We start from the raw sequence: 25,970 nt of genomic DNA on the forward strand, positions 1-25,970 counted from the left end.
AAAACCGGACTCCTATTTTTCCCCTTCTAGGGCAAGGATTCCAGAGACACAAAATGGAAAGACAGACAACCTGTTTCCAGGCCTTCCCGTAAGAAGTCCCCCGGGAGGTCACTCTGAGACACCCCCATTTCTCCTTTGCTCCCTCCACGCTCAGGGCGCGCTCCCTCCTCCACATCCCACGTGCTCCAGCGCCTCCGGGAGGAGGCGGAGCCTCGGTGGCCCCGCCCCCGGCCCCGCGCCGCCCCGCCCCCGGCCCCCGCGCCCCCCCCGCCCCGCCGCGCGCGGCCCCGCCCCAGGCGCGTGACGTCAGCACGCGCGCCGCGCCCCCTGTCAGAGGCGGCCATTGTTCAGCAGGTCGCTCTGGCTGCGCTCGGGCTGTGCGGGTGCTGCCCCCTGCTCAGCCCCCGGCCCCTCCTCAGCGTTGGGAGCTGGCGCGAGTTCCAGGCTCTGAGGACCCGGGCGCAGGCCACCATGAGCAAACGGAAGGCGCCCCAGGAGACCCTCAACGGGGGCATCACTGACATGCTCACGGGTTCGCACCGCTGCGGGCTTGCCTCTGCTTTTCCCCCAGCCTCTCCCTTCCTTCTGTCCCGCCGGGACGGCACGCTGGGTGGGGTCGGCGCGCGGCCCCCAAGCCGCTCGTCGAGGGTCCCCTTGCGCGCGGATCGCCCCCCGGTGCTCGTGGCGGGTTGTCAGGCGCGCCGGCGGTGCCCGGGCTGCGCCCGGCTCGGCCCGCGGGGAAGCCGGGGGTCGCTGCCCACGTCCCTTTCCAGGAAACGCAGCGCCCGTTGGTTTGCTCGTGGTTCTTGTTCACTCCAGCCTCTCGTTTGCCTTTCAGAACTCGCAAACTTTGAGAAGAACGTGAACCAGGCTATCCACAAGTACAATGCTTACAGGTGGGACGGCGCCGCCTTCCAGGGAGCATGCGTGCTGGGACGCCCGGGCTTAGTGTGGCAACTGGCAGAGCTGAAGGTCCCGGGATATCGGGACCGTCTGCAAGGGGGCAAAGGGGGAGAACCGAGGGCGTGCACTCTGTGGTGGTAATGCTTCTGAAGAAATTTAGGATCAGTTCTGTTCAATTCCCGGTGCTGATTAGCTAGTACCCATTTTTTTCTCCCCACCATCAAATGTGAATTACTAGAAACGCGGTATGATTTTTAAACCATAATGAAAGACGATGGAAGAGGTCTGTGCTGTGAAATAGGTGTAGTTCAAGGAGATGTCTTTTCATCTGACTGGTCTGTGACTGAGCCTGTCGTGCCTTCATTTAATCCCATCTTGTCCATTGTACCAGGAACTTGTCTTTAACGTTGTTCTCACATCCACTTGCTTCTGCTCCCCAGTCTGTAAACACGTACAAGTCTTTCTCCGTATAAGTAAAAACAAAACAATCTTCTTAACTTCCTACTAGCCGGCACCTTATCTGTTCCCTCTACTTTAGAGTTAACCTTCCTGAAGAATAATCTGTGTTCATTGCCTGGACTTCCTCATCCTTAGTCATTCCTTCACTCATTGCAGTATCATTTCCATCCTACCATTCCTCTGAAAATGCTCTTACCTGCACATCTCATCTTTTTGGACTCTTGGTGTCTTTCACCACTAGGTCATTCCAAGGAGGTGTTTCTTTTGGTTTACATGATGGCACTCCTTTCTATTCTTGCACCTCTTCTGTCTTACCTCTTAATAAGATAAGATAACCTGCCATTAGCCCTCTTTTCTCACTTTCCTGCTTTCCCTGGCAGTCTTACTTGGCTTTGTATACCACTTACATCAGTGACTCCAAATCTGTATCTCAGTAGGATTTCTCCCGATTTTTAGCCCTTTATTCCCTTTTTTTCTACCCTCTCAAAACCCAACTCATCTCCCTCCTTTCCTTCCCATTCAACATATTCAATACTAAATATTCCTCATCCTTTTCTTCCTTCTTGTGATTTCCTATGTAGATAGCACTACCGTCCACACATTTGAGCAGCTAGAAACCAGAGAAATATTTGACCCTGTTCTCTATTTGGGTCACAGCAGGCTTTAAAGAGGAGGTGTTTAGTATTGAAGGAGTTCATTAGGGGTAAGTAGGAGGAAGAACAATCTAGACAAAGGAAACAAAATATGCCAAGGCATGGAGACATGAAGGGCTATGACATTTTCTGGAAAGTCAGTATTCGGTTTTCTTAAGGGGTATGATCTGAGTGGGAAATAAATCTGGAAAGGTAGGTGACTCCTGCACGTTCCTGCACATCCCAACCCAAATACATTTCTCTTGATAGTGCGTAGGTGACCTTTTGAAAACAGCTGTCTGATCTTGTCAGTTCTCTCACATCATCAAATTAAATATTTATTCTTTACTAAAGCCTGAATGCATTGTGGCATATGAAAGACCTTTCATGATCTAATTCTTCCCTTTCAGGCTTTGCCATACGGCACCAATTGCCTGGAACTACTTGCCTTTTCTGAAACAATTCCCTCCACAAACTGTCTTCAGTCTCCCTTTTCAGACTCCTCATCAGCGATATACAGATAGAGAAGTTAAAATTCAAATCTAAAGAGTTCACATGGTAGAACAGAATGATAAACTAAAACTCCAAAGACTATCCAATATTTATGTTACGCTTAGAAGTATTATCACTTTTTTTTTTAATGAGCATCAGCTCTAGACTACAGTTAACATTGAGATTTTATAAACCAGATGCCATCAGTGAACTCCTAGAGTGTACCAATCTGTCACCAGATGACTGAGCTGTATGTGTGAGAAGACTGGCAAGAATCACAAGTAACTGCTTTATGCTGAAGTGAAATGGAAGCAATGATAAAAAGAATAACTGGCATAAGAACATAATGGAATGCAATTTTAAAGCAAGAATTTTTAAAAATAGCCATACATCAGCTTAGGTCTCGTATCTAGTAGTCTGAAGATGATGACACATTATGTGAAAGAAAGTTATGAACAATTTCTAAAAACTGGCTATTAAAAAAAAATAAAGACCCACTGATTCCCAAATATGAAAGGCTGCTGGTCTCCTGAATCTCTGAAGCTTTACATATACAGTTTAAATCGTAGTATCCTCGAGTGTGAGGATTTTAAAGATACTTAAGATTTTAGAGATATATTAATAGAAGGTGAACTTTCAGCTCTCTGAGTTTTAAATTTTACATGGAGGTGGAAAATTAGTTATCTGGTTAAAGTTTAAGTGGTATTTGTGTATTCCAATTTTAGAAAAATTAAGACCTTGCTGGGTTTCTAATTGGTTTCTTCTTTTTTTTTTTATCTTATAGAAAAGCAGCATCTGTGATAGCAAAGTACCCACACAAAATAAAGAGCGGAGCAGAAGCTAAGAAATTGGTAAGTTTAGTGAGCAAGTTGTTTAAAAATTTCACGATGTACAAATTTGGTGGGTTCTCACAAAACTAAACTCACCTCTCTGAAGCTTCCTTGAACCACACAGGCAGATTTCATGACTTCTCCTTTCTTGGAATAATATTAATATTGTTTCAGGCATACTTTTTAAAGCCCCAAAGTGTTTTCATTTGGTGTGGATTAACATTTTAAAAATATATATAGGGATGTGGATGTAGCTCAGTGGTTGAGTACCTGCTTCCCATGTACGAGGTCCTGGGTTCAGTCCTCAGTACCACTAAAATTCACACAATTTTCTTTCTCTACTCCTGTCATATTCACTTCTACTCACTCTCAGAATGGATTTCAGCTTGAGTATTAGTCCTCAAAAGAAGATGGTGACAGAGTGGTACTAGCATATCTGGTCCCTAACTATTTTTCCCCAATCCCAGGGTAAAGGAATTTATGTGCATTAGTGAGAACAAGTGTTCCCCAAAGAGATCTTAGCTACTAATAAGCACCGGACTAAGCCCCTTTGTATATTATGGCATTTAGCCCTGCTCTCTGTAATTTCCATGAAACTCTGTGTGTTATTGGTTGCATGGTTTCCAGAGGGTCACAACCCTTGGTAATTTGTAATAATGTCATTAAGAATATCCTAGGAATAATTACTAGTATAATTATAAAAATGTGATTTTGTCAATTGTAACAAGTGTTGCACTCCAATGCAAGGTGTTTATTATAGGGCAATATATGGGAATCCTGTATTTTATGCATGATTTTTCTGTAAACCACAACTTGTCTAATAAAAATGAAAACAGAGTATCCTAGGAATGTCTACCCATTGCTGTTCAGATTACTCTCTCATCTAAATCTCACTGAAAGATTCTAAATTCCTCATAATTAAGGAAGCTTATTCATCTTTATGTTGTTAGTCCTGAATACAGTGCCAAACTGACATGGCTCTTTAATAATCCTGTTCCTTCCGTTTTTCTTTACTCATTTGTGTTTCACAAAGTACCTCTGGTATATAATGTTTTATTGTTCTTAGCTTTATCATGAGAGCCTTGAGAATATTAACTACAACTGTCCTTTTTCATATTTCCTTTATATGTTTACAGTACCATAAATCTTGTATATCTTATGATTCAGTGAAAATCATTCATAGTAATCATGTGCCACATCTTAATCTCGAATTTATTACTTTATATAAATCTGGTATATAGGTTAAAAAAGCTTTGTGCCATCATGTAAATCCTCCCCAAATAGACTAGCAAAGCAAGTTATAAACATAAACACACTACATTTTACTTTAATTCTGAGTTTCTATCTTGGTGAAATTATCCAGTGTTAACCATCAAGAACCATTCCCACTTGCAATCTGTTCTCCCTTTCCCAACTGGGATTGCCATTGAACCTCCTTTTTTATGTTTCTTGCAAATAGCCTGCTTATATGTTAGAGGCAGACTTCTGGCAAACTCTGACATACTTCATCCCAAATCTGAGCTTATGGTATATCCCTAAAGTGAACCCCAAAGTACCCCAAACTCCTTTTGCATAAGACTGGATTTGACATAAAAATCTCATCATTATTCCTTATCACTATTATTTTAAGAGTCACAGACCTATTAATCTAGCCCATATGAGAACTTCTCAATAATTCCAGAAGTCTAAAATTTCTAGGATGAGTTATTTGCCTTTTACTCTTTAATGTTAGATGTAGAGAATAAACCAGGTCTAAAGTGACTCAAGTAAGTATTTTGTTGAAGTGAAACTGTTGTAGCCTATTTTAGTGCCATAAAGGAAATAAGTTACTTTTCTTTTTGTCTTCTAATACAGGAAATGAGAAACTTGAGCAGTTCCCCTTTTCTATTTTATTCTACCACTTAAGTACTTCGTTCATTTCTATCTGGTAATTGCTATTTTAAAAACATGAATATGCATTCAGTAGTTGTGGGACATTTATTAAACATTAAATTAAGAATATGGAAGGATGAACTTAGGGCTAAGAGACAATAGGAAATAATTGGCACATAAGTTAATATGCATGTTGAACATTTAACTAAAAGGACCTCGTAAACATGAGAAAAGGTCATCTTCACTAATCGTCAAAGTTACAAATTAAGATAAGACGCTGTATAGTTCTTCTTAGTTATCAGAGATAACTACGTGCTGGTGAAGTGTTGGTTGGTCCCACCTTTCTGAAGGATGATTTGGCAGAATGTATATATCTTTTGACCCAACGATTCCACTTTAAGGAATTTGTCCTAAGGAAACTACTAGAGATAGGTGTGTTCAAGATTCATTAGTTCATAATTTTTGCTGACCCGGTTCTCATCCAGGTATTTGGGATAAAGCAGTGAAAAGCCATGATCTCTGTTCTCTTAGGGCTTGTATTCTAGAGCAGTTGTGCCCATTATGATAGCCATGAGCCACAAATGGCTGTTGGCCACTTCAAATGTGGCAAGTGCAACTGAGGAACTAATTTAAATTTAAATTGTAACCTGTGGCTGGTGATTACCAGGTTGGACTGTGCAGTTCTTAAAGTGTGGTACCTAGGCCAGCATCAGCACCACCTGAGAACTTTCTAGAAATGCAGGTTCTCAACTCCACCCCAGATGTACAGAGTCAGAAACTCTGGGCTGGGACTCAGCATTCTGTGTTTTAATAAGCCCCCAGATGATGCTGATTCATGCAAAAGTTCAGTAACCTGTGTTCTACAGGAAGTTAATAACAGCATTATTATAGTATCAAATAATTGGAAATCACTTAAATATTAAGCTGTAGGGTATAAATTATTAACGTGATATATTCTTAAAATGGTATATTTATAAAGCTGTCTAAGATATTGTAGTTGTATGTTTATACTGATATGGAAAATTGGTCACCATGTATTGTTAAGGAAGAAAAAAAGTATGTATAAGCAGAAAAGTCAAGTAATATATACCAAATGTTAAGCATTGAGATTACAGGTGATTTTAATTTTCAGGCTAATGACATTAAGTAATTTTAATATTCTTTATGCAGCTGTATTTTTTAATTTTTCTACAGCATTAATTCAAAAGATCAAGAATCATTAGAATAATTTTATTAGGGCTCCTTTTTTGTCAGTCATTTAAGCATTTGCCTCTGGGAAATATATTTTTATTGGGTTCAATTTTCTGTGTCATTTGTTTTAAAATTTGTCATCTGATGATCATTTGTCATTAATTTCCTAGTTTTTACTTTATTTTCTAGTGTATGATAAGCATTATGTTTATATGACTTTCATGTTTTTAATTTCCATTATAGCCTGGAGTAGGAACAAAAATTGCCGAAAAGATTGATGAGTTTTTAGCGACTGGAAAATTGCGTAAACTGGAAAAGGTAAAACATTAACCTATTTGTTTACTTATTTGATTATAGTGTCTGCCTTTATGGCAACTATCGTGTAGCACTAATGCAGGGTGATTGATGTCACATACTCTAATGAGACTTGGGAGAAAGAAGGTGAGTGGAGTTTATAGCTTCAACTGTTCTATTTTTTAAAATTTGAATATTGTTGCTGTAAAATGTTCAGTTATTTTATGTGGCATTTAGGAGACTGTTGGCATGTATGGTAGAATTAACTCCTTATTTTCAGTACCATTCATAAAAGAGATTATAATCTTTAAAAGATAATTATATTTTAGAATTGCTAAATGCTTTAAACCCTCTCAAGCATTTTTATGGTTTTATTTCACCATGGTGATAGTAATTGTATCACTTCTGGTCTTTTATGAATAGACCTTTTAAAAGTATTGGATAAGTTAGAATATGAGACCTTCAGGGGCTCTGTTCATTTGTCTATAAATGACAAATTGTCTATAAATGACAACTACCTAGCTTATGTATAAAACATCTGGATGGGTTATCCAGACAAATATAAATGGCTCGTGGTGTCTCTTAGCAGACTAGTATATTTTAAATAAGATCATTTGCATCCTCAAAGCATTCCTACATCTTAGTTAGATTTTTTTCTTAAAGATTCGGCAGGATGATACAAGTTCATCCATCAACTTCCTGACTCGAGTTACTGGCATTGGGTAAGAACTTTTTTAAGCAGACATAATAGTATGGTTGGTTTTATTTTTTATGTCAGTCAAACTAAATTATATACTGTTTCCCTTCAAAACTCTCCACTTCTGTGCCTTTGCCCAAACAACTCACTCTTCCTCAGCTTCTGTGTCCCGCTTAAGACAAGTGTCACCTTCATGAATCCATTTTGATTCTCCAGCCAGAAATAACCTCTCCATCCTCTGTCCTCTCAACTCCACTAATGCTTGCTCTGTGTACATCTTATCGCTCTTTCCAAGTTGTGCTTCTTTTGCCTGTCTGAGCCTGGTTTTTATTTATCTTAAGCATTTTAGCTCTTTTTCCATAGCACCTAGCATAGTATCTTATGAGCCTGGAATAGGCACCCAAGATTTTTTTTTTTTTTTAGGAGGAATCGGGGGTTGAACCCAGGACTCATACATGGGAAGCAGGCATTCAACCACTGAGTGACATCTGCTCCCCAGTGAAAGTTGTTTTTTTGTTTGTTTTTAGCAGGTACTGGGGATCAAATCTGGGACCTTGTATATGGGAAGCAGGCGGTCAACCACTTGAGCTACATCTGCTCCCCTAAGCACTTTTTAAAATTTCTCGTCCCTTCCCCCTCTATTCCCTCTCCCCCTCCCCCAAGTTGTCTGCTTTCTCTGTCCATTCACTGTGTGTTCTTCTGTATCCACTTGTATTCTCATCAGCGACACTGGGAATCTGTGTCTTTTTTCGTTGCGCCATCTTGCTGCATCAGCTCTCTGTGTGTGCGGCGCCATTCCTGGGTAGGCTGCACTTTTTTCACTTTGCGTGTGGGGATCCCTATGTGGGGGACACCCCTGCGTGGCAGGGCACTCCTTGTGCGCATCAGCGCTGCGCGTGGGTCAGCTCACCACATGGGTCAGGAGGCCCTGGGTTTGAACCCTGGACCTCCCATGTGGTAGGCAGATGCTCTATCCATTGAGCCAAATCTGCTTCTCACTAAGCATTTTTTAATGAAGGAATTTTTATCTTATAATTTAAACTAGCACCAAAGTGGGGTTTCTTTGGCACTGGACAAAGTAAAGATTAACATTGAAATATTAAGCTGTAATGCTTTAATTATCTCTCATCTTTATGAAATGGGTCATTCCTTTGAATATATCTTTCTGGACCCCTTAACTGGCAATATTTTCAATGAAATGTATTCTATAATATGCTTAATTCTTAAACCCAGCATCCTTACAATGAGCATGATTCTTTGGGGACCCAAGGTCATTATAGAAGTTATAAAGAGAGCAAGTGAGATAACTGTGGCAGAGGCAGTATTAGAACCCAAGTCTCCTGACTCCCAGTTCACTTCTGTTCTATGCCACAATTCCTTCCTGGCGTGAACAGCAGTCACTATACCACATTATAATATTGTTTGCGCAGGTTGCTGAATTGTATAGATATATTTGTCTCAAAACACTATGGCCCCAGACTTTTGTGCTTTGTATGTGTATGAGTGTTTCTTTTTCTCTGCTTCCATCTTATTATGCTTTCAATCGATAGAGGACGGGAAGAGTCAGGAGATCTGGGCACTGGTCCCAGTGCTTCACCAGCTAGATTTGTAACCTTAGCAAGTCACTTCATCTTTCTAGATTTCAGTGTCCTTCCCTGTAAAATAAAAGGGAGCTCAGGGCTAATTTCTAAGGTTCCTTCTGCCCTGCCATTCTACAAGAGTAACTTCAGTAATTTCTGATGTCCTGATTTATGTATATGAGCACAGCAACAGAGTGATTTTTGACAAACATAAATTTTATCACTGCTTTGCTGAAAACCCTCTAATCGGAGAGGGAAAGGGAAGAATAGATGCAACATGGGGCCTTTTGGGGACATTGGAATTGTTCAGCATGGCATTGTAATAACAGATATAGGCTATTATACATTTTTTTGAAACCTATAAAATTGTGCAGTGCAAAGTGTAAACCATAATGTAAACTATTGACTGTGTTTAGTAAAAATGCTTCAATATGTGTTCATCAGTTGTAACAAATGTACCATGCTAATGAAAGATGTTGTTAATTGGGAAAAGTGTGGAGGGGGGGAGGGCATAAAGTATATGAAAATCCCCTATATTTTCAGTGTAACAGTTATGTAATCTAAAGCTTCTTCAAAAATAAAAAATGAGAAAAATAAACAAAACCCTCTAATAGTTTCCCATTCCACTCAGAATTAAACCCATGGCTTAAAAAACCCTATACAATGTGGCCTGCACATCATGCTCAATGGTATCTCGTACTACTCTCTCCATCCTTTCCATCATTCTAGCCATACTAGTTTTTCTCCTTTCTTGCACAGGCCAAGCTCTGGGCAGCCTTAGGGCCTTTGCATTGATTGTTTCATTTGCCTGACAAGCTTCCTCCTTTGATCTCCTGGAGGGCTGGCTCCTTGTCATTCAGATCTCAGCTTAAATATCAACCCCCCAAGCCTTCTCTCCTCACTCTAAGAAAGGACCCAGCCTCTCTGTTATAACCCTTTTTAAATTTATTGCATAGCACAGCACATCTATCTGATATTTTTCTTGTTTATTTGTATATTTACTTTTTGTCTCTCTCCCCACAAGAATGTAAGTTTCATAAGACCAGGGATCTTATTTGTCTGGTTCTTTGCTATATTTCCAGCACCTAGAAGAGTATCTGATGTATAATAAGCCCTCAGTAAATCTTAGTTGAGTGAATGAACAGTTTTCAAGTGCCTCTATATCTGTTTTATGGAATAAAGTACATGGGAGTTATGACTGATAGCTGCTTGACATCTTTTTTATGTTCAGATTTCTGGTTCTCTTCCTAATAAATCTGCAATAAATCTTTACCTTTGGATAAAATTGAACATACCAAAGTAACCATGCAACATTGTAGCAGATCTTCTTTAGCTCAAAAGTAACTCTTATGTTTGACAAGAGAAGACAAGTAGTTGGTTATTTATTACAAGGATCCTCAGTTTCGCTTGTGATGCTGAGATAGTGCTTTTCTTTCTTCGTAGTCCATCTGCGGCAAGAAAGTTTGTAGAGGAAGGAATTAAAACACTAGAAGGTATGTACCATTGGTCACTACTTCCGTTATAAATATAGTCCTGAAGGACTGTGTATGCTCTAGCAAACTAGAGCTTGAAAAATCCTTTCTTAATCATAGATACAAATGTTAAGATTTTCTTTTTAATTCTGAAGTGGAGAGAATATATAGAATTATCATTTTAAACTTTTTTAGGTTTGTAGTTCAGAAGAAAATCAAGAAGGGCAAGAAGTAGCTTCTTGGTTTAAAGGCAGTGAAATTGTTATCATTTGCAGATTTTTAAAGATTTAAATTGTTTTCATTTCTTCAATAAAATTTTGGACAATACATCAGCCCAAAAACTAAGTTTCATATATTGGGAAAGTTTCTACAAAGAGGCTTGTAGAATCTTTCAAAGAAATGATAAAACTAGAGCCTAATCCAGGGATTATAAAACATTTTCCTTAAACTTAATAGGCAGCTCTTTAAATACAATTTATTTCTTCATACTCTTCAAGGGTATATTCCATGTATATGGATGCAGCAATACCTCTGTGGCCTTCGAGGTTTAGTATTTGTGGGGTCAACTCTTTGTAAGCAACCCAAATGGTCAAATGGACAGGTTTTAGAGACTGACCTGGTTTGAATCCCACCTCTACACTTTATTAGATGGGCAACTTTGCTGCTTTAGTTTCTCAATTAAAAAAGGAGAATCAAAATTTCTGCCTCACATGATTTAATGCAGTAATGTATGTAAAGCACTGAACACAGAGCTGGATACCTGGGAAGTACTTAAAAATGAGAACTGGCTCTTAAAAGCATGATTAATTAGTAATGGTACTAGTTAGAGTTTTTGTGAGACACAAGACTAGAGAATGAACTAAAAAATCTATATCTCAAAGTGGGTTTGTGCTTTTCTACTTGTGGTATATACAGTGTATCTGAGTGAAATGATTTTGCTAAAGGGGTCAGGATTTGTGGGTTTCTCAAAGGTTATTCAGTTGCATCCTTTGGGATAGTCAAGGATCTACTGTACTATTTTTTAAAATATATTATTTCATAATTCACAAATATTTAATAGAATAACTATATATTCAGTCATATACTTCAGTGTTTTCTCTGTGCACACAACTATGGGAACTATCACGTGCTCTTCGAACATGAAAATGTTTATATTTCTCCATTTTATATCTTCAAAGGGGATTTAAATGTTTGTGAGTGTAAGGATGATTGTTGGGAATGGCTTTTGAAGCATTTTTATCACATTGTTTCTTTAATAAGGCTCACTTTTGTACCTGTGGCTCATGTCCAGTAAATGAAAACCCAGATAGAACTAAGTCACTTTTAGACTTAAGATACAATGTTATGGTATAATTTTTTTAAATTAAAAAATGAAGGTAATACCTATCATTTCAACAGAATATTTAGCACCATATTAATACAAGTATTCAATAAGTAATAAACTTATTATCTAATAAATGAATGAGTGAATGAACAAATGAACAACACAAATGAACTTAATCATAAAACATTATTCAGAAGTTTTGTTTGCTACTGTTGTTATTAACAGTAAATTAAGATATATAAATTCTTAACAAGGATGCTTTTTGCTATAGCCAGTAAAATTTGGCATGGCCCTGCTATGTTTTATCTACTCTTTCATGTAGCTGTAAAGTTTTGACTCAATAAATAAAAATGTTCATGAAATCAGAAGTATTTACTAGATTGATTTAAAGAGTCACTTCTATCTAGTTAATACCTAAACATTTTTTCAAAAGTCATTTTAATGTATTTTTCCCCCAGGCATTTCTTTGTAAAAAGGCCACTATATTTAGAATTTTTTTTGAAAATGTATAAGTTAATACCTTACCTTTATTTATCTTCTATACAGATCTTAGAAAAAATGAAGACAAATTGAATCATCATCAGCGAATTGGGCTGAGGTAATAAGATAGCAGATTTTCTTTTGAAACTTAAGGTTTATAAAAGTAAAAATTTTCATAGCCTTTCTTCCATTTTCCATAGTAATTCTTCAAAGTTAGCTAAACATAACCAGTTTTCTGTTCAGAAATGCTAAAATTTGTTGTGGGCTTGTGTAGACCTGTGCTCACATGATTTATTATTGCTTTCTAGCTTGTTTGCTTTGTTTGGAGGATTTCCTGCATTCTCTTGACTTTCGCAAGGATCTTCACGTCAAAACACATAGGACTGGTGCATCAGTCAGTCAGCAGATATTTAGTGCTTACAATGTGCAGAGCACTGTACTAGGTATGGGGTATGGGTGTAAAGTAGTTCAGTACAGCTTATAAGGAGTTTATAGTCTATCTGAGAAGATATGACATGAACATGAAAAGCTAAATTTTAAAAAAAGGAAGAAAAGAACCCAAACCCTAAGTAACAATATAGGGAAAAACTAGTAGGCATGCTTCTTTATCAGCATCAGTTATTATTTTGTGTATCAGAAATAATCTGGGAACAACATTTCTAATTGATTCATGACAATGCATAGCACATAAAACTGTGTCTGTTTCCTATATTCTATATCGTATGGTTTGGCGATTTAGTCCTAATAGCCTTTTTTTTTTTTTTTTTAAGATTTATTTATTTTTATTTAATTCCCCCTCCCCCCACGCCCCGGTTGTCTGTTCTCTGTGTCTATTTGCTGCATCTTGTTTCTTTGTCCGCTTCTGTTGTCGTCAGCGGCATGGGAAGTGTGGGCGGCGCCATTCCTGGGCAAGCTGCACTTTCTTTCGTGCTGGGCAGCTCTCCCTTACGGGGCGCACTTCTTGTGCGTGGGGCTCCCCTACGCAGGGGACACCCCTGCGTGGCAGGGCACTCCTTGTGCGCATCAGCACTGCGCATGGGCCAGCTCCATACTGGTCAAGGAGACCCGGGGTTTGAACCGCGGACCTCCCATGTGGTAGACGGACGCCTTAACCACTGGGCCAAGTTCGTTTTCCCCCTAATTGCCTTTTGAACTTTCCTGTTTATGCTTGCCATAGTATTTTTAAACTTATACTACTTTTCCAAAATGTTGACCCAGTAATAGCCCAGGATGGTGTGGTTCTCGTTTTTGCTGCATTCGCATAGTAAGTGGAGGTCTTCTCAACAGCCTGGCGGTGTGGGAATTGGGTGGAACTGGTGCTTCTGAGATATCATTCTTAGACACATTCTTAGATTTTATTTCATACTGAGATAATATTTTTATAACAACTTTATTGAGATATAATTCACATAACCCTACAATACACCCATTTAAATGTGTACAATTCAGTGGTTTTTATTTTATTCACAGAGCTGTGCAACAATCACTACAGTCAATTCTAGAACATTTTCATCACCCCAAAAAGAAACCCCATGCCCATTAGTAGTCACTTAGTCCTCTACTCCCCCAACCCTGGGCAACCTACTAATTTTTGCCCCTATTGATTTACCTATTGTGGGCATTTCATATAAATGGAATCATATAATATGCAGTTTTTTGTGACTGGCTTCTTTCACTTGGCATGTTTTCAAGGTTCATCCATGTCATAGGATAATATTCTAAAATAAGATAATTATGTAGGATTTAAGAGCAATAAACTGTAACTCCTTGACTTGCCAGTAGAGAGCAGTGTAGTTTGGCAATATACATTAACTTAACTATATTTATTTACTCTTTCTTGGAACATGAATGTGAAGTTTATTTATAAATAAGTATAGCTGTAGTCTCCCAAATGTTACAAAGGATGACACTTAAGAATTTTGATCCAAGTTAAGGAATAAATTCCTCCTCCCAATTTTACTGTTGGCTTAATGAATTCTAGTCTTAATTTTTGAGTGATGTGTTGGGATCAGTATACTTAAATAGTAGGCAGTTTGATTTTTAAGGAGATTTAAATTTTACAAATATCCTTTGTCTACTTATTCTGTCTTTATAGATATTTTGAGGACTTTGAAAAGAGAATCCCTCGTGAAGAGATGTTACAAATGCAAGTAAGATTATGCTGAATTGTATTCTTTGATTAGAATTAAGAAAGTCTCCTCGGGAGAAGCCACTTTCGAATTGCTGACTCACATTTTTCTTTTGCTAGGATATTGTACTAAGTGAAGTTAAAAAAGTGGATTCTGAATACATTGCTACAGTTTGTGGCAGTTTTAGAAGAGGTAAAGTACTTCTTAATTTTATGTTATTTGTCCCTTGGTAGTAAAATTGCTTACTGTATATGAAAAACAGACCAGAAAGATGTGATTTGGGTAACTTAATTGACTTACTAATACTGGTTGTCTTTGGCTAGCTACTTGTGAGGCAGTGGGTAGTTTTCTGTTTTCTTTATTTTCCAAGTTTTCTATAACGGATCTAAGAATGATGTCCCAGAAGCAAACCAATTCTCACAGCCACCAGTTTCTTGAGAACACCTCCACTTACTATGTGAATGCAAGGAAAGTAAAAATTATACTGTGGTCTCTTACTGGTTCAGAATTTTGGAAGAGTAGTATAGGTTTTAATATATTAACTTTTAAAATTGGATCGTGGGAAGCAGATGTGGCTCAAGTGATTGGGCTCCCATCTACCATATGGGAGGCCCCAGGTTTAGTTCGTTGGGCCTCCTGGTGAAGGCAAGCTGGCCCGTGCCACGGAGACCTGGCAGCCTGCACTGTGGAGAGCTGGCGCAGCAAAATGACACAACAAAGGGAGATGCAGAGGAGAGACAACGAGAGACGCAGCAGACCAGAGAGATGAGGTGGCTCAAGCAACTGAGCACCTCTCTCCCACACTGGAGGTCCCGGGATCGGTTCCCAGTGTCCCCTAAAGAGAAAGACGAGAAGGGAAGTGGACTTGCCTCAACAGATAGAGCATCCACCTACCACATGGGAGGTCCAGTGTTCAAACCCAGGACCTCCTGACCTGTGTGGTGAAGCTGGCTCACATCCAGTGCTGATGCGTGCAAGGAGTGCCGTGCCACACAGGGGTGTCCCTCACATAGGGGAGCCCCACGTGCAAGGAGTGCACCCCGTAAGGAGAACTGCCCTGCACGAAAAAAGTGCAGCCTGCCCAGGAATGGCGCCGCACACACAGAGAGCTGACACAACAAGATGACACAACAAAAAGAAACACAGATTCCTGGTGTCACTGACAAAAATACAAGCAGACACAAAAGAACACACAGTGAATGGACACAGAGAGCAGACAACTGGGGCGGGGGTGGGGAGGGGAGAGAAATAAATAAAATTAATCTTTAAGAAAAAGAGAGACGAGAGGAAGAAAAAAAATTGGATAGAAGAACTTTATTTTAAACTTTTTAGAATAAATACTTGACTGAATCTCTGGGTCAGCTGTAGAGTTTTCCTAGGAAGTAAATGATGAGTATCAAAAATACTCTGGGTAGGTGCTGTAAGCATCTTGAGTTGAGGAGAGGAAAATACTAAATCCCTAATTCCTGACATACAGAAAGAGCATTGGATTGGGTTCAAAAGAACCGGGTTCTGAGGCCAGATCTACTACCCCTGAATGATTTTAGGTGCCTCTCCTTCCAAATCCTAGTTTCCATATTTACAAAATGGGGGGATTGGACTTAACCAGTTGTTCAAGTAGGTCTGTGCATTAGAAAAACCTAGGAAACTTTAAAAATACACAGATTGCTATCCCCTGCTACAAACCAACTAAATAAGAATCTTCTTGGGTGGGACCTTGGAATCTATTTTCATGGTGTAGATTTGGGATGCACAGCAAGCCGGATGCATGCTTAGTGGCTTATGACAACCTTCCTAGATTTATATATTTATATTTGATTTTAATTTTATTATTGAACATGTTATATGGTTATATATTTCAATATAAAATATAGACTAAGAATTCTCACTTCATCCTATCCCCATTCACTCTACCTAGCCCATTGTTTCATTAGTAACCCCTTCCCTGTGTGTTCTTCCAGTGTTTCTGCATTTAGATACAACAAAATGTCAATGTGCATTCTTGGTTCCCCTCCTTCCTGTCCCTTTCACAAAGGTAATATACTATACACATAATACTCTACCTTCTTTTTTTCCCTAAGTAATACCTCGTGGAGAGTTTTCCACATCAATACATAGCTTCCTTATTTTCTTTTCCAGCTGCCTTCTTTTCTATTGTATGGATGTTCCATACTTAATCAAGTTACCTATTGATGGATCCTTGGGTTGTTTTCCCTTGTTTGCTCGGTTAGATTTTTTTTTTTTAATTGATAGAGAAATACGTTTTTGGTGGTGGTTGGGGTTGGAGGGGGGGGAGTGAAAGGCCTTCAGCTTTTAGGAGAAAGAGCCAAATGAGAAGAAAAGATGATTGGATTTTCTTTCTTTAAAAAGTCCTAATACAGTCTAGTCTTATTTTTATTTAAATATCTGGTTAAAGATTATTGATGAATAGGATGATGATCCAGAGATACTGCAAGATCTTCATTTACCAAAAGCATGTTTTGTATACATTGTACTTATCAAAATGGAAAGAGAGGAGAGAGAAAAAGAGTTATTTTATGCTGTGTGTTAGGCACTATGCCAGATACTCATATATAAGTTTTTTTTTAGTTGCGTAACAGCCTATGAAGTAGAATTCAGATAAGGAACTGAGGTCTAGTGGAGTATATAATCCTCGTTTACAATACTGGGGAAAAAAAAGCATTTAAAGTATCTTTAAATGTCATCTGCAAATAAATTTTGTCCTCTTTGTAGATGACATGATTCTATATATAGAAAATCCTGAAAAATTTTCAACAAAGCTACTAGAGCTAATAAATTCAACAGAGTGTTGGGCACAAGATCAATATGCAGAAGTCAATAGTGTTTCTGTACACTAGTCAGGAACAATCTGAAGAGGAAATCAAGAAAAAATTCCATTTACAATAGCAACAAAAATACTCAAATATCTAGGAATAAATCTAACCAACAATGCAAAGGACTTGTACATGGAAAACTACAAAACATCACTTACAGGAATCAATGAAGACCCAAATAAATGGAAGGACACTCTATATTCATGCACTGGAAGACTTAGTGTTTTTTAGATGTCAGTTCTACCCAAAGCAACTTACAGACTCAATGCAATCCCAGTCAAAATTCCAAAAGCCTTATCTGCAAAAATGGGAAAACAAAACATCAAATTTATATGGAAGGATAAGGGGCCCCAACTCACTAAAACCATCTTGAAAGAGAAGAATGAATTTGTAGGACTCAAATTTCCCAATTTTAAAACTTATTACAAAGCTACAGTAATCAAAACAGCATGGTACTTGTGCAAGGACAGACATATACACAATAGAATAAAATTGAGAGTTCAGAAATAAACCCTCACATCTATGGCCAGTTGATTTTTGGCAAGGATGCAAGTTTACTCAGTGGGAAAATAATAGTTTCCTCAACAAATAGTGCTGGGAAAACTGGATGCTCACATCCAAAAGAATGAAGGTGGACCTCCTACCTCATACCATATGCAAAAATTACTCAAAATGGCTCAAAGACCTAAATATAAGAAGCAAACTGTAAAACTCCCAGAAGAAAACATAGGGAAGCATCTTCTAAGAAACAATAGCCTAACCATTTGTGTTAGGCTGTGGTTTCTTAGACTTTATACTTGAAGCATGAACATCAAAAGAAAAAAAATAGATCAGTGGGACTTCATCAAAATTAAAAATTCGTGCATCAAATGACTTCATTATGACAGTAACAAGACAACCTACAGAATGGGAGGGAGTTTTTGGATATCACATATCTGATAAGGGTTTAATATCAGATATTACCAGACTCTATAAAGAAATCCTACAATTCAGTAAGAAAAAGACAGTCAACCCAATTTAAAAATGGGCAAAAGACTTGAATAAACATTTCTCCAAAGAAGTTATACAGATGGCCACTAAGCATATGAAAAGTTGCTCAGCATCATTAGCTGTTAGGGAAATGCAAATCAAAACACAATGAGAGGGAAGCGGCCTTGGCCCAGTGGTTAGAGTGTCCATCTACCACATGGGAGGTCCGCGGTTCAAACCCCGGGCCTCCTTGATCCGTGTGGAGCTGGCCCATGCGCAGTGCTGTTGCATGCAAGGGAGTGCCATGCCACGCAAGAGGTGTCCCCCGCGTAGGGGAGCCCCACACACGAGGAGTACACCCCGTAAGGAGAGCCGCCCAGCGCGAAAGAAAGTACAGCCTGCCCAGGAATGGCACCGCATGATGACACAACAAAAGATGACACAACAAAAAGAAACACAGATTCCCGTGCCACTGACAACAACAGAAGTGGACAAAGACAAAGAAGACGATGCAGCAAATAGACACAGAACAGACGGGGTGGGGTGGGGCGGGGCGGGGCAAGAAATAAATAAAACTTTAAAAAAAAACACAATGAGATACCATTTCATACCCTCTGGAATGGCTTAAAAAAATGGGAAATAGTAACTGTTGAAGAAGATGTGGGGAAATAGGAACACTTGTATATCATCGGTGAGTATGTAAACTAGTGTAGGCGCTGTGGAAAACAGTTTGACGGTTCCTCAGAAGGTTAAGTACTGGATTACCATATGACCCTGCAGTCCCACGTCTAAGTGTATAACCAAAAGAACTGGAAGAGACTCAAACAGATAAATGCACACCAATGTTCATAGCGACATTATTCATAACACCAAAAGATGGAAGCAACCCAAGTGTCCATTAACAGATGCGTGGTATATACATATAATGGAATATTATTCAGCTATAAAGAGGAATGCAGTTCTGATACATGTGACAACATAGACGAACCTTGAAGACATCATGTTGAGTGAAAAAAGCTGGATGCAAAAGGACAAATATTGTATGTGCTTATTGATATGAAATAATTAAGCAAATTCACAGACTAGAAACTAGAATACAGGCTACCAGGGAAAGAGAATGTTTAGATAATGTTTAATTGGTACAGCATGTTGGTTTGGGGTGATGGAAAAGTTTTGGTAATGGATGTTGGTGGTGATAGCAAATATTGTGAATGTGATTAATGCCACTGAAATATATAAATTTAATGTGGTTAAAAGGGGAAATTTTAGGTTATTTTAAATTATGTTAAAAAATAATTTAAAAAAAACACCGTATGACTGTCCAAATAAACAGTGACTACTAGTATAAACTATGGGCTATAGTTAAGAGTGCAATGATAATAATATTGTTTAATCAATTGGGACAATAGTACCACACTGATGCAAAAGGTTAATGATAGGGAAAACTGTGTGGGTGAGGTGGGAATATATGGGAACTCTGTATTTTCTGCATGATTTTTCTGTAAATTTGCAACTTCTCAAGTAAGTAAGTAAATAGGTAAATCCCAAGTCATTACTAAGTGCCATGTCCTTATCCTTGGTACCATAATAGTAATTTTTAACAATATTTATTAAATGAGTTCAAGTATATGAATTTAAATGTGTTTCCTGGTTAACCTTTACAGAGTTGAGCGTATTGTTTAATTTGAGATTGTTAGGTATATTGTTGTTCATAGATTTTTTTTTTAAGATTTATTTATTTCTTTCCCCTTCCGCCCCGCTGTCTGCTCTCCTGTGCCCATTTGCTGTGTGTTCTTCTGCATCTGCTTGCATTGTCAGGCGGCACCGGGAAACTGCGTCTTTTTTTGTTCCATCATCTTGCTTCATCAGCTGTCCATGTGTGCGACACCACTCCTGGGCGGGCTGTGCATTTTTCGCGTGGGGCGGCTCTCCTTTCAGGGCGCCCTCCTAGGGCGCATGACTACCCTACGCAGGGACGCCCCTGTGTGGCAGGGCACTCCTTGCGTGCATCAACACTGCCCGTGGGCCAGCTCCACACGGGTCAAGGAGGCCCTGGGTATCCAACCCTGGACCCTCCATATGGTAGTCGGACACTCTATCAGTTGAGCCACGTCTGCTTCCCCATAGATGTATTTTTTAACTATTTTAAATGGTGATTATTCAGTATTGAATGATTAGGTACATTTTAATTTTATTAAATTAACCAATTGTTTGCAATGTATATCTAATGCCAATTGCTGTTGTCCCAGATCCTGTTGTCTATAGCAATATACCTGAATAGTTGGATAGAATTGAAATCTTTTAACTAATTCTGAATATGAAGTACAGTGATATAGAGGGTTAGGCATTAAGAAGTAAGTCTTCTCTGTGTTATCAGCTTGGTTCTGTGTTTGCCTGAGTGATAAATTTACATGGGGAATTTAATACATGCTCTTTATTTTCCTAGGTGCAGAGTCCAGCGGTGACATGGATGTTCTTCTAACCCATCCAAGCTTTACCTCTGAGTCAACCAAACAGGTACCTCCCAATTTATTAACCCCATGTGATCTGTATTTCACACCAGTGAATATCTTTTTATAAATGACTGTTGGGTATTTTCAGAATAAGTTTTTGTTTTAATCACTCTGAAAAGTTTTGTACTGATTAAATTCTATGAAAGGCAAAGTAAGTGGCTGAAAGGGTTACACATTGTTTTCCCCCAAGGAATTGGGAGAAAGGCAGTCTGATATATGGAAGAGATGACATTTAGTAAAATATTTCTAAAACTCTTTACTATCTTAGGTATTTTGGAAGTATTCAGTATAATATTCAGGTTTTCATTAAAGGAATCTTTTTCTACTAAAAAAATGTAGTTCTCAGAAATATTACCTGTATTAGAAAGCCTACAAAATTTTAAAAAAACATTTTGGAATATATGCCTTTTAAAGAGCAATTGGCAAAAAAAATTATAAAAAGTTTAAAAAAAAGATCAATTGGCTAAATCTTTGATTTAATGAAATGGATAAGCACAAGTGATTATTTTGAGATATCATGGTATTGGTAGAAAATGGTGGTTTCTAAAAATTTCTTTCATTTGATAAGATGACTTTTTTTTGTTGTTAAAGGAAAAATGTATTTAGCACTTTGGAAAACTAGGCATTCCACCATAACTTTTCAGAAAAATCATGGTAAAAATATTTTCTTGCCTACAGTTATTGCTCTTTTTCTTATTCCCTAATTATGATTCTACAGCCAAAGTTGTTACATCGTGTTGTGGAGCAGTTACAAAAGGTCCATTTTATTACAGATACCCTGTCAAAGGGTGAAACTAAGTTCATGGTAAGTAGTTGCTTGAGTTGACACATCTGAAAAATAAAAATCTGGGAGGCTTGTTCAGTAATCATTCTGAGTGTGTGACCTCACTGTAGCTTAGTATCAACGAGTAAGTTATCTACGACACCTTAGAGAAAAATAATTAGCAGGATGCTTGATTCTCATAGCTAATCTCAGAATCTCTTAGTAGAATATTTAGTTTTAAATTCCCCACTTGTAAACAATCTATGCCATCAGAATAGATAATTAGGCGTAATCTGCTGTTTTAAAATAGCCGTAATGACTTTGACTCAGTAAGTTTATCCCTAAAATAGCAAATGCTCTCATGTTTTCTGGCTTAGATTTCTTCGGTAAATGAGGTTAGAATTGTCTCAAGAATATGAATCTATTACAACACCAAAGAAAGGAAGAGAATCAGGGTATGTAAGAATGCACAGGGGGAAAAATGTTATAGAGACTAGAGGGGACACTTGCAGAGATTTTCACGGTGAAAGCCATCCTGATAACGATCAAAATCCTATAGTCTTCCGAGGGAATTAAGGTTTAAAGAGTCATGGCAAATGGCAAATGGATTAAAACCGGATTAATAAATGAGTGTGTATGAAAATCAACAGAAAAGCTATTAGAAATCAAGATTTTTGCTTCTTTCTTAGGCTTATCTTCATTCTGCTTGTCACTTAAATGCATCATTTGGAACCTCTTTTCTCCAGGCCCCCTTTTTTCCAAAGTTATGTATGAGTGTAAGGAAAAAGATCATGCTATGGGAGAGTGAACATACTACAATTAATAAGAGTTTCCATATATAGATTCTAAAATAGTTTTAGTAGGGAAGCGGACTTGGCCCAGTGGATATGGCGTCCATCTACCACATGGGAGGTCCACGGTTCAAACCCCGGGCCTCCTTGACCCGTGTGCAGCTGGCCCATGCACAGTGCTGATGCGCACAAGGAGTGCCCTGCCATGCAGGGGTGTCCCTCGCAAAGGGGAGCCGCACATGCAAGGAGTGCACCCATAAGGAGAGCCGCCCAGCGCAAGAAAGTGCAGCCTGCCCAGGAATGGCGCCGCCCACATGGAGAGCTGACACAACAACAACATGACACAACAAAAAAAGAAACACAGATTCCCGTGCCGCTGACAACAACAGAAGGGGACAAAGAAGACGCAGCAAATAGACACGGAGAACAGACAACCAGGGTTGGCGGGGAGGGGAGAGAAATAAATAAATAAACCTTAAAAAAAAAAAGACATGAATTCCTTTAAGCTAAATGTAACTTAGGAAAGCCAGTTGTGAAATCAAGGTCTTTGGATAATTGAGTTGTTCTTCCTGTTAATATACTAAAATTTGGAAGAAAAAAGTTTCCTCTGCCTTCGATGCCTACTTGTTTTGTACATGATGAGTGCCATTCATGTTTTAGTATTTTCTGCCTTGGATGATTTTCTGTGAAATTTCTACAGTAAGGATTCAAGGGACAGTAGAAGATGCTGGACTATGCTGAGCAAAGAAAGAGGCTTTATTTCAGACACTCAACATGAACTTACTTAATTGAAATGCCAAACAAAACTAATCCACTCAATCTAGTAAAGCATTTACAGTAATACAGAGAAATTCTTTAACATTTACACTTCAGAAAAAGTGCAGGAAATAAAATTAGCCTAGGGGAATGGAACAAAGCCATTAGATGAAATCCCATTACTGATGTGACAAACAGCAAGATCATTGCCTGTGGCATTCAAACATCCATATCCACAAGGTAATACCTCACGGTAATTCCAGATGGAAATTATTTCTGATCCATTTGAAGGTAGAAGTAAGTTGGAACTTGTTAATGCCTAAGAAGGTTGGTTTCTTATTTTAAGGATAAACAGATTTCATTAATCTTTGAGCCATAGGAACGCTAAAGAAAATACCCATTTAGATTTTAATTTTTCTACTTTGCTGGGTGAAAATGTATGGCCTTTAATGACGTGAGTACCAGCTACTCTTTAGGATCAGAAGCCTTCACTTGTGAATTTTTCTTAGAGTATGGCATTTGTAATTTTTATTTTAAATTTGGTGGCATTTATCTCTTTCTTTACATACGTAAAAATAGTGCATGTGATTGCTGCCCACTCCAGAATTTTTCCCATTTTTCAGGAAAGGGAAAAAAGATCACAAAACAAACCTTGATAGTTTTTGTTTGAAAACTGTAGAAGTGTAATGAAAATTAATTGGTAGAAAAGGAAGAAAAGGATCCTCTAAATTTTTTTGATCTTTTAAGATTTCTTATTTTCCACGACTCTGTCCCTTTTCTAACTTCTGGGAAATTTCCTCAACTTCAAACTATTCTACTCTGCTGTCATATTTTTTATTTTGATTTAAACCTTTCCAGTGAATGTCGTTTTTCTATAGCATTCTGCTCTTATTTCATGGATGCAATATCTTCTGTTATTTGAGATTCTTATTGATAGCTTTGGGGGGAGGGGGGGTTGCTCCTTGCATAAACATTGTTTCTTCCAAATTGCTTTTTTCTGTTTGTTTTGTTCTGTCATTGATGTTAGATTCTTTCCTCAATTGACTCTTTATTTAGAGTCACATAAAGGCTAAATCCTCAGAACTTGCCTGTTTGCTATTTCATGTAGTTCTCTAAAGTTGGTTATCATGAGGTATAATAGGAAGGTGGTGATAATATAGTATAGAAAAGCTATTAAGTAAAAAGTGCTCAGAATTCTAAAACTGCAGCTATTAAAAGCTTAGCATTTAATATCATTTAATTAAAATCAAGCCTAAGCTTAAGAAAATTGCTGAGTATTCTTTAAATGTCTATTTTAGGGTGTTTGCCAACTTCCAAGTAAAAATGATGAAAAGAACTATCCACACAGGAGAATTGATATCAGGTATTACTCAGAATTTGTTGTTGACCTATTAACTTTTCCCTTCTTCCCCCTTCCTCCACCTCTGTGTACCTTGGAGTCACATAAATGTCCAGAGCCCCTTCTTATTGTGAAGTGCCACATGTTCCTGCTGTATACAGTGTTTAGCTTGAAAATGTGTAGAGAATAATGTCTATCTTACAGATTCTAAATTATTTCCCCTAGATCTCCTCTAACCATGATGCCTTCACAACTGAAATGTAGCTTCCTGCCTGGGGAAAGTTAGTTGTAATAAGTGATGTTGCTCCTCAGTTCCCTACAAGTCTTGCAGAGCGTAATTTACTGAATCCTAAACTAACTGCAAGACTGGGGTGATTTTAATGATCTGTCTAATGATAGTCTCTTCTTCAGGTTATTTGACCACAGAGACTTGTTTTAGATATTTTATGCCTTACTGATTTTAGGATCCCCATTTTTACCAAATTTGAAGCTTATGGTAAAAGGTTTTTTTAATTGTTCCTATTTTTTTAGGTTGATACCCAAGGATCAGTATTACTGTGGCGTTCTCTATTTCACTGGGAGTGATATTTTCAATAAGAATATGAGAGCTCATGCCCTAGAAAAGGGCTTCACAATCAATGAATACACGATCCGTCCTTTGGGAGTCACTGGTGAGTATTTGTGTCTGCTTTAAAGAATACTGGTCGCCTGGAGAGAAAGTTATTTTCAAAGACATTTTGGCCTAGCAACTTTGCTTCTCTAAAAGCCTTCTAGTAACGATGCCAGTTAATTTCAGTTTCTTTGTGCTGGTAGTCCCTCAGGCAGTAAGAGCGGTTTTGATTCATAAGGGGCCCTCAGTTGAAATCCCACCAAGGCAACATTATTAGCTCTATTAGAATGATGAAATCATTTCTACCTATGATGGTTACTAAAACATTTTCTTGAAATCTAAAGCATTTTTTCTTCATTTGTTTCAGTGTATCACTTAAGACTTCTCAAGAACCCAGATATCATTGCTTTTAGCACCATGCAAAATTGGGTAGCTTTGGCTTAATCTGTGCTTTGTGAATCTTGTTAACATTTTACAGTATATTATATGGTTCTTACATAATACATGGTAGCCATAGTGGAGATCCAATAGAGACAAAAATTGTGAATTAAGATCACTTCAGTGGCCCCGGCTGGGATACTCAGGTTCCTTTGGTAGCACTGGTGATATGACAGAGCTCAGGCACAGACTCCTGTGGGAGCATGGAGGCGGTCAGTGTCTCTTTTTAGGGGCTTGGTTACCATTTTCTTTTTCTTCTGAAAAGCCATCCCACACACCTCTCAATCCTTCACCCTCTGTAACTAAATCCCAACACCAGACCTGAAAACAAGTTTCTTTTCTCTCTGCCTGCAGGCGTTGCTGGCGAACCCCTGCCCGTGGATAGTGAGAGAGACATCTTCGACTACATACAGTGGAAATACCGAGAACCCAAGGACCGGAGCGAATGAGGCCTGTCCTCCCCCCACGCACAGCCCACGAGGAGTCTTAATTTATTTCTTAACCTTTGCTATGTAAGGGTCTTTGGTGTTTTTAAATAATTGTTTCTTCTTCATGCTTTAGCTTGCATTGTAGCCAATAAAACCTCATGTAATACTATCAAA

The 25,970-nt window shown here is 38.4% G+C and overlaps 1 protein-coding gene across 1 annotated transcript; it reads left to right on the forward strand.

Moving 5' to 3' along the window:
- The first annotated feature begins 326 nt into the window (after positions 1-326).
- Positions 327-25,970, forward strand: POLB (DNA polymerase beta). The gene is made up of 14 exons (XM_004481695.4): positions 327-532; positions 839-896; positions 3,271-3,337; positions 6,623-6,697; positions 7,337-7,395; positions 10,394-10,443; positions 12,293-12,344; positions 14,322-14,376; positions 14,475-14,547; positions 20,605-20,675; positions 21,390-21,476; positions 24,280-24,344; positions 24,852-24,991; positions 25,723-25,970. The coding sequence occupies exons 1-14, from the start codon at positions 472-474 to the stop codon at positions 25,815-25,817; spliced, it is 1,008 nt and encodes a 335-aa protein (XP_004481752.2). The 5' UTR covers positions 327-471; the 3' UTR covers positions 25,818-25,970.

Source organism: Dasypus novemcinctus, chromosome 29, assembly GCF_030445035.2.
Source record: "Dasypus novemcinctus isolate mDasNov1 chromosome 29, mDasNov1.1.hap2, whole genome shotgun sequence".
NCBI classification, from domain to species: domain Eukaryota; kingdom Metazoa; phylum Chordata; class Mammalia; order Cingulata; family Dasypodidae; genus Dasypus; species Dasypus novemcinctus.

Coding starts and splice junctions, on each gene's coding strand:
- POLB (XM_004481695.4), top strand. CDS start 472: ATGAGCAAACGGAAGGCGCCCCAGGAGACCCTCAACGGGGGCATCACT. Junction 14,377..14,474: donor AAGAGATGTTACAAATGCAA/GTAAGATTATGC, acceptor TTCTTTTGCTAG/GATATTGTACTAAGTGAAGT. Junction 24,345..24,851: donor CACAGGAGAATTGATATCAG/GTATTACTCAGA, acceptor CTATTTTTTTAG/GTTGATACCCAAGGATCAGT.